The sequence below is a fragment of the Castanea sativa genome, chromosome 8 (assembly GCF_040712315.1).
Source record: "Castanea sativa cultivar Marrone di Chiusa Pesio chromosome 8, ASM4071231v1".
Lineage (NCBI taxonomy): Eukaryota > Viridiplantae > Streptophyta > Magnoliopsida > Fagales > Fagaceae > Castanea > Castanea sativa.
Window position 1 is genome coordinate 19,185,279 of NC_134020.1, and position 8,770 is coordinate 19,194,048.

General features: G+C 45.8%; 1 protein-coding gene across 1 annotated transcript; it reads right to left on the bottom strand.

The window, feature by feature from the left end:
• Positions 1-7,547: 7,547 nt before the first annotated feature.
• On the bottom strand, positions 7,548-8,156 carry LOC142605964 (uncharacterized). Its single transcript, XM_075777390.1, has one exon. It carries the CDS (start codon positions 8,154-8,156, stop codon positions 7,548-7,550), a length of 609 nt encoding a protein of 202 aa, XP_075633505.1.
• Between the last annotated feature and the right edge of the window lie 614 nt (positions 8,157-8,770).

Below are 8,770 nucleotides of genomic sequence, written 5' to 3' on the forward strand. Positions count from 1 at the left end.
CTCATGATGATGTCGAAAAATCACCAATAAACTGCACACACTTCCAAATCGAAACAATACCTACAAAACGAAAAGAGAAGACCTAACAGAGAATACCGGTATGGTGCCGGCCAAAAACTCTCTGAAGGTCAAGTTAGAACTTTTTTTTACAACCCTAGAGTGCCAGAGTTGAGTCAATAATGCGTACCTTGATTTGTGAAGGTTTTGGGGTATTTATAGTGATGTAGGATTAACATCCATGCCTTGACCATGAAGTCATTTCCTTCTAGAATTGGAACTCTTTCTTTTTGCATACCTTCTTGAGTTCTTTTCCTTATAGGAGTCCTTTGATCAAGGCTAAACGTGTGATGCAAGAATTCTTCTTATACACGATCGAGTGGAGACCAAGCAAAGCTATATCAAACTTAATCGTAAAGCGTAAATCCCATTTAAGGATTCTTGGAACCAAACCTGGAAGGATGACTACTGTGTTGTATCCGTCCGTCCACTATGGATCCGTGCTCCTTGGCTATGTGAACTACAAACCCATCATCCTTGTACTGTCACATCAAGCTGCGTAGATCCGTCACATTCATTTTTACTCCCCTTCAGTTGCCCCCTCATTTCATGAGGCCGTCAACTATCCTCTGCAAGCTTATGGAATGACAGTTAGTTTTGACCCTTGATAGGCGTGTTTTCATTGACAGGTTGGACCAGAGTCATAAATGTACTAGGGACATGTGGTGGTACTCCACTGGTGGCTTGTTGGAATCGATGCGCCCCTTCGTTTACCGCGCCATTCCCTCTATATATACTGTCCATCCCTTTCATTTTTACACTTTGGAAAATTTTCTGCTAATCAGAGCGCAACCGTCCACTTTGTGTGATCCGTCGCCTCAAGAAGTTGCGATTCATCGTCCTTTCAGCTTATCCGTTGCCTTTTTGTACCGTCCAGCTGTGAGTACCTTCTTTACTTGTTAATTTCTGTTCTTTATTTCGCATGTTGGTCTATCGTCAGTATAAATCTAGAGTCTTAGGTTTCCTTTACCCGTCATCTGTAGGTGTCAGATGTCCAGTGAGGTGTCAAGTGGTCAGTCTTATGTCCGCTAGGGAGCGGGTTACAAAGAGGTGTTCCCGTCAGGTCAAGTAGACCAAGACACCTCTAGCGAGGAGAGGGAACCGTCAGCCAGCTCTCCTTCCAATGTGGAAGATGAAGGGCAGGATGAGTACGGGTCAGAGTATGACTCGAACGATGACTTAGACGGTATAGATCCACCGATCTAGTCCGTCATAGGCCCTAACGGTTTCAGGGAATTTGTCATGCTTCCTTTGTGGACGGTGAACGATTTCATCTCTGGCATCAAGCAACCACACTTCAATACGCTTAGGCAGAAATATTAGATACCTGATAACATTTCCATCCATCTACCTTTTAAGTTCGAGAAGTGCTATTACAAGGGTCTTGAAGACATTAGGTTTGGCCGTCAGCCAAATCTCACCAAACGCCTGAAGGGTTTTCCTAAGCGTTGAGGTTTTGTATGGTGTGATGTCTGATGGGGCGAGACAGTTAACAATGGAAGAGTTCTTTTATTGTTATCGTCCGTATGAGATTACTAAGTCGAAGGGCATGTATAGCTTTGTGCAGAGGAGTCTGGTGCTTAGGCTAGTGTTCGAGACCCCAGACTCCAATCTTAACTAGAAGGGTCAATACTTCTTCCATCAGGGAGACGATTGGATGTGTCATCCTGACGATGACGAATACATGCCGGTAGATAAGACTTGGGGGATAATGCCTCCGTCCAGTATGAGCCCGTCTTACTTTACAAGTTTTTATTAAGTATTGAAGTTATTCTAACCGTTCAATTTTGCAGCGAAGGACCGTCCGCCTGTTACCACAGAACAATTTGGTTTCTTAGAAAAAATCTTCCAGACCACCAGGTTGTCGGAGAGGACTTGGATAAAGCTCGTCACCTTGGACAATCTGCATTGGTACTGTGAAGGTCTAAAACCTACAGCTGCTGCCCGTCGATACGACTCAGGAATACGCAAATGTAAGTCTTTTAACCCTCAACCGTTGCTTTGACGTACATCATTGTTTTTACCTGTCTACTTTTTGCAGAAATGGACGATGCCAGGAGAAGAGCTATTATCAAACAACAAGCTTCCAAGAGAAAATAAGGTGTTGACCTTCCTACCAAGACGGGTTCTTCTCATTCGTCTGCAAAAAGGCTACCAACTGAAAAAGTTGACTGTCACAGTAAGAAACAAAAGCTGGTGACGGGATTGCCTGCTAGTCAAGGGTCCGATGTGATGAAGTTGCCCCCTAAGCTAGGGATAGGTAGAGGCAAGGGTCTGATGGTGAATCCGGACTCCGTCAAAGAGAAACCCCCCGTCTTGCTTCGCGAGGATTCGTAGTACGCTCTTGGTCAATTAACTTCTATCATCAAAGAGGAGGATTACGAAGACCTAGGTAATCATGCGATGGAGGCAATGGGGGAGACCTGTTTATTTAGCCTTACTCAGGTTAGTACCCGTCGGTTACTTGTTTCATCATGTTTTTACTTCTTCGCTTACATATTGTTGGTGCAGGCGGTCATGACAGCTAAGGGATTAATGGACCGGTGCCTTGCTCACGAGAAGACGTTGGAGTGTGTCCGCGCAAATTCAAAGGCGACGGCAGAAGATCTTGACGAGTTAAAGCTCTGGAAGACTCGTCACGAGGAAAAACTGAAAATGTCTGAGCAAGCATGTGAAAGTTTGGAAAAAGAGGTGGAGCTCTTGAGGGAGACTGTGAAGGCCAATGAAGATAATCTCCGTCAGGCAAAGGTTGAGGCCGTCAAGGAGTACCGAGACTCCGACGCCCTTTTGAACGAACTAGGTGCCTCCTTTGCTGACAGGTTTGACGACTGTATCCGTCAAGTGAAGGCCTCGTTCCCTGACCTGATCCTTGCACACATCAATATAGACGTTGGAGGCCAGACCCCTGCCCACCCGTCGACTCTAATGGGATGGACGAGCTTTTTGGCGAAGGACCCGGTGACGACGAGGCCCCAAAGGTTGGTGAAAAAGGACCCATCGAGGATGACGCCCGTCAGCCTTCACCAAAAGGTTCTGATGCTAACAAGGATACCGTTGTGGTTTAGGGGTAATGTGTATTTATTTTTATTTTGAATATCAGAAATGTATGGGAGAACAACTAATTCCAACCGTTGTCATTCGCTTGTTTTACTTTGTTGGTGTTGTGCTTTGACTAATTTTTTTTAATGAATCCGTCTTCTTTTGGCCGTCCTCGTTAATTTTTATCCTTCATCCAGAAATTTTATCTCGTTTTGAATGATCCGTTCACTATATCATTTTAGTGAACATAGTCCTTTGTGGGGTGATCCGTCCACTATATGTTAAATTTTACCCTGCTTGGGATAATCCGTATGCTATGTGGACATGGTAAATTTCACCCTTTTAGGATGATCCGTCCACTGTGCGGATTTTGCGAATTTTATCCCATTTGGGATGATCCGTCCACTTTGTGGACTTGGTAGATTTTCATCCTTCTCGGATGATCCGTCCACTGTGTGGATTTGACAAATTTTTATCCCTCTTGGGATGATCTGTCCACATCATGGACTTGGTAGATTTTCATCCTTCTCGGATGATCCGTCCACTGTGTGGACATGATAAATTTTTATCCCTCTTGGGATGATCCGTCCAAATCATGGACTTGGTAGATTTTCATCCTTCTCGAATAGTCTGTCCACTGTGTGGATTTGATAAATTTTATCCGTCTTGGGATGATCCGTCCACATCATGGACTTGGTAGATTTTCATCCTTCTCGGATGATCCGTCCACTGTGTGGACTTGATAAATTTTTATCCCTCTTGGGATGATCCGTCCACATCATGGACTTGGTAGATTTTCATCCTTCTCGGATGATCCGTCCACTGTGTGGGCTTGATAAATTTTTATCCCTCTTGGGATGATCTGTCCACATCATGGACTTGGTAGATTTTCATCTTTCTCGGATGATCCGTCCACTGTGTGGGCTTGATAAATTTTATCCCTCTTGGGAAGATCCGTCCACATCATGGACTTAGTAGATTTTGAGCAAAATATATTTCATATGCTCTGAATAAATTGCTCTTATTATAATGGATTGGTAGAATATTGTTCATAGAAAATACGAAAAATGCATTTTGGCTCTAAAAGTACTTGTAGGAAATAAAAACTATAACTATCTACTGGAAAAGATAAACTGGAAATGAGGAGGGTAATGTTGCTATCGTCTTTGTCCTTCGCCTACTGGTAGTACTTCTTCAAGTGCTCCGTGTTCCATGGATGACTCAACTTTTTCCCGTCTAGTGTCTCTAAGTAGTACGTTCCCTTCCTATACCATGAAATGATCTTGTACGGTCCTTCCCAGTTAGGTCCTAGCTTCCCTTGGGAGGTATCTTTTGTAGCGCCGAGTACTCTTCTTAAGACCAGATCTCCAACCTAGAAGTCCTTGTGCTTAACCTTGGAGTTGTAATGCTTCGCCATCAGGTCCTGGTATCGCGCTAGACTCTGCCCCGCTATGGCCTTGACTTCGTCCACAAGATCGAGCTGCAAACGCATGGCTTCGTCATTTTTGCTCTTGTCTTAGTTCTCTACCTAGTAGCTTGTTAGCCCCACTTTTGCCGATATGGTGACCTCACTACCATACGCTAATCAAAACGATGCTTCCCCTATCCGTGTTCTCGCCGTTGTCCTGTACGCCCATAAAATACTTGGTAATTCGTCCGGCCATATGCCCTTTGCCCCCTCGAGCCAGGTCTTGATAATCTTGAGCAAGAACCGGTTCGTGACTTCAACTTGTCCATTGGCCTGCGGGTGGATGGGTGACAAGTAGTGGTTCTTGATCCCTAGTTAGGAACAAAAGTCTCTGAATGCGTCGTTGTCGAAATTGTTTTCTGTTGTCCGAAACCAGCACCCTCGGAATACCATACCTACAAATAATATTCCTCCATACAAAACTTCGGATATTCTTCTCCGTGATAGTGGTCAAAGCCTCTGCTTCCACCCATTTAGTGAAATAGTCAATGCCAACTACTAAGAACTTCAACTGCCTTACCACTATTGGGAACGAGCCCATGATGTCTAATCCCCATTGTGCGAATGGCCATGGGGCCGTCATAAGGGTGAGTTCTTCCGTTGGTTGCCTTATGAAATTGCCAAATCGTTGGCACTTGTCACAAGCTCTGACGTATGTGTTGGCATCCTTCTGCATTGTTGGCCGATAGTAACCTACACGGAGTAGCTTGTGCACAAAAGACCTAGATCTAGAATGGTTGCCACAAACTCCTTCATGGACCTCCCTCATGACGTAGTCTGCCTCTTCGTGGTCGAGGCATCTCAGGTACGGTCGGGAGAATCCTCTTTTGTATAGGATGTCTTTAATCAAAACGAACCGGGCAGCTTTAACCTTCAACTTTCTTGCGACTTCTTTGTTGTCCGGCAGTTTGTAGTCCTTGAGATACGCCGTTATTAGAGCCATCCAACAATGCTCAGTGATTACCTCCTGCATGCTAGTGCCATCTAATAATGATGAGAGTTGGGCGAAGGATACCCAGTCGGGGATGATCATAGGTTCTCTTCTCTCGGGATTTGAACCAACTTGATCTGGAGATTGTTCGCTCGACCCTTCACTTCCTCGAGATACCTCTGCATTATTTCATTCTTGCACTCGTAGCTTCCATTAACCTGACTGATCACAACTTGAGAATCGGAGTATATGATCATACTCTTACCTCCTGCAGCTATCGCGAGGTCCAGTCCTGCTATTAAGGCTTCGTATTTAGCCTTGTTATTGGTGGTAGGGAAATCTAGATGGATCATGCATTCGATCTTATCTCCTTCCAGGGTGTGAAGTACCACTCCGGCCCCTCCAGCATGTTTATTGGAAGATCTGTCCATATAGATTCTCCATATGGGAGTCTCCTCTGCCCCTGGTTTTTCATGATGGTGAACTCAGCGACGAAATCTGCTAATATCTGTCCCTTCACAGTCGCTCGCGGTTGATATTGAATATCAAACTCACTCAGCTCGATCGCTTACAATGCCATCCGTCCGGCAGCTTCGGGGCTACTCATTGCTCTTCGCAAGGGTTTATTTGTCAGGACATTTATGGTATGTGCTTGAAAGTATGGTTTGAGTTTTCGTGCCGCGGTCACCAATGCGAAGGCGAGTTTCTCCATCTGAAGGTAACTTTCTTCTGCTCCACTCAATGCCCGGCTTATGAAATATACGGGCCTTTGTACCTTATCTTCTTCTCTAATAAGAGCCGCACTGACGGCTGCTGAAGAGATGGCAAGGTATAGGAACAATTGTTACCCCGGCATAGATGGGCTGAGCAACGGCGGGGCGGAGAGATACACCTTTAAATCTTCAAATGCCTTTTGGCACTCATCTGTCCATTCAAATGATCTTCTCAGCGTGCGAAAGAAGGGGAGGCATTTGTCCGTCACCCTTGATACGAATCTATTCAAGGCTGCTATCTTGCCATTCAAACTTTGTACTTCCTTTACCGTCCTTGGAGGAGCCAGTTCCATTATTGCCTTCACCTTCTCTGGGTTGACCTCGATGCCCCTTTGGGATACCATAAATCCCAAGAACTTTCCTGCGGTTACCCCAAACACGCACTTGCTCGGATTCAGCTTCATTTTGTATGACCGAAGAGTGTCGAAAGTCTCATGGAGGTTGCTCATGTGATCGGACTCCCGAATGCTTTTTACCAACATATCATCTCGTAAACCTGCACGTTTCTGCCAATTTGGTGCATGAACATATTGTTCATCAATCTCTGATATGTGGCTCCTGCGTTTTTAAGCTCGAAAGGCATTACTTTGTAGCAGAAGAGCCCCTAACTCGTTACGAACAAGGTTTTTTCTTGATCAACCTCATCCAATTTAATTTGGTTGTAGCCGGAGAAGGCATCCATGAAGCTTAAGAGTTCATGTCTTGCAGTGGAATCTACCAAGGTATCAATACATGGGAGTGGGTAACTATCCTTAAGGCATGCCCTATTCAGATCCGTGAAGTCGACACACATTCTCCACTTCCCATTGGCCTTCTTGACCATTACTACGTTTGACAACCAATCCGGGTAGTACACCTCGCGTACAAAGTTTGCTTCTTGTAACTTCTGTACTTCCTCAGCTATGGCCTGATCTCGTTCAGGGGCGAACACTCGCTTCTTCTGTCGGACAGGAGAGAATGAGGGTGATACGTTCAACCTATGGACCATGACCGACGGGTCGATCCCCGGCATGTCCTCATGACTCCATGCAAAAACGTCTTGGTTTTCCTTGAGGAATATTGCAAGTGCTTGTCGAACTGTTTGGCTGGCCAAGGTACCAATTCTTATGGTCCGTTCGAGCCTGGAATCATCGAGGTGTACTTCTTCTAACTCTTCCACCGGTTCTGCTACCGTTCGTTGTTCCTCGAAGTTCATTGCTTACAGGTGGTCGTCCATTTCCATCATGGCGATGTAGCATTCCCGTGCGGCCACCTAATTTCTGCGCGGCTCTCCAACTCTCTATTCGGTAGGGAATTTGACCATTAAATGGTAGGTCGAGGTTACAGCCTTCCATGCATTGAGAGTGGGCTGTCCGAGGATGGCGTTATAGGCAGACGAGCAATCGACCATAAGAAAAACCACATCCTTGGTTATTTGCTGGGGGTAATCTTCGACCGTCATAGACAACGTGATGACGCCTAAAGGGCAAACCCTTGTCCCTCCGAAGCCAACGAGTGGTGCATTTGTTGGGACCAATCGCTCTCTACCAATCCCCATTTGCTGGAACACGGGGTAGTAGAGGATATTCGCCGAGCTTCCGTTATCAACCAAAACTCGATGCATGTTGTAGTCCCCTGCCTGGATACTGACGACAAGCGCGTCGTCATGTGGGTGGTGAAGGCGTCGTGCATCTTCTTCTAAAAACCCGATGCTGGGGTTATCAAGTCGCGCCATTTTTGGTGTGGAACCTGTTAACTGGACGCTTTGAACTATCCGCAAGTATGTTTTTCGGGCCTTTTTAGACGACCCTGCAGAAGTAGTGCCCCCTACAATCATCTGTATGTCTCCTACAGGTGGTCTGGGACGTTCGTTTTCCCGTCGGGGGGTTTGCTCCTGGGGTTGATCCATTCTTTCCTTCCTTATGAACCTCTACAACCTTCCTTGCCTAATAAGGGCTTCAATTTGCTGTTTTAAGTCATAACAATCTGCCATGTTGTGGCCATGATCGAGATGAAAACGACAGCATTTGTCCCTTGGCCTCTTGTTAGGATCTCCCTTAAACTTGCCAAGGAATGTCAGGGCTCCTTCATCTTTAATCTGCATTAATACTTGGTCGATTGGGGCAGTGAGAGGGGTGAAGTCCGTGAATCTTCCTGTGGGTGGTTTGGATCGTCAATCCTCCCGTCGCTCTCCAACTCTAGCCATCTTCCATCCCCTATCCGATCGTGCGTCTTCCTGCCTTTCCCTTTTCCTAGGCTTTTCTTCTCTGGCCAGTAGTGCATCTTTTGCGTTCATGTACTTCGTTTCCCTGTAGAGCACATCTGACATTGTCTTCGGGTCATTCTTATACAAGGAGAATAAGAACTTACCCTTCCGTAGCTCGTTTGTGAAAGCTGCTACCAGTATCTTGTCGTCCGCCTCGTCGATTGAGAGAGCCTCTTTGTTGAAGCGGGATATATATGACCTTAGCGTCTCATCTTCCCGTTGCCTAATGCTCATCAAACAGGCTGTGGACTTCTTAT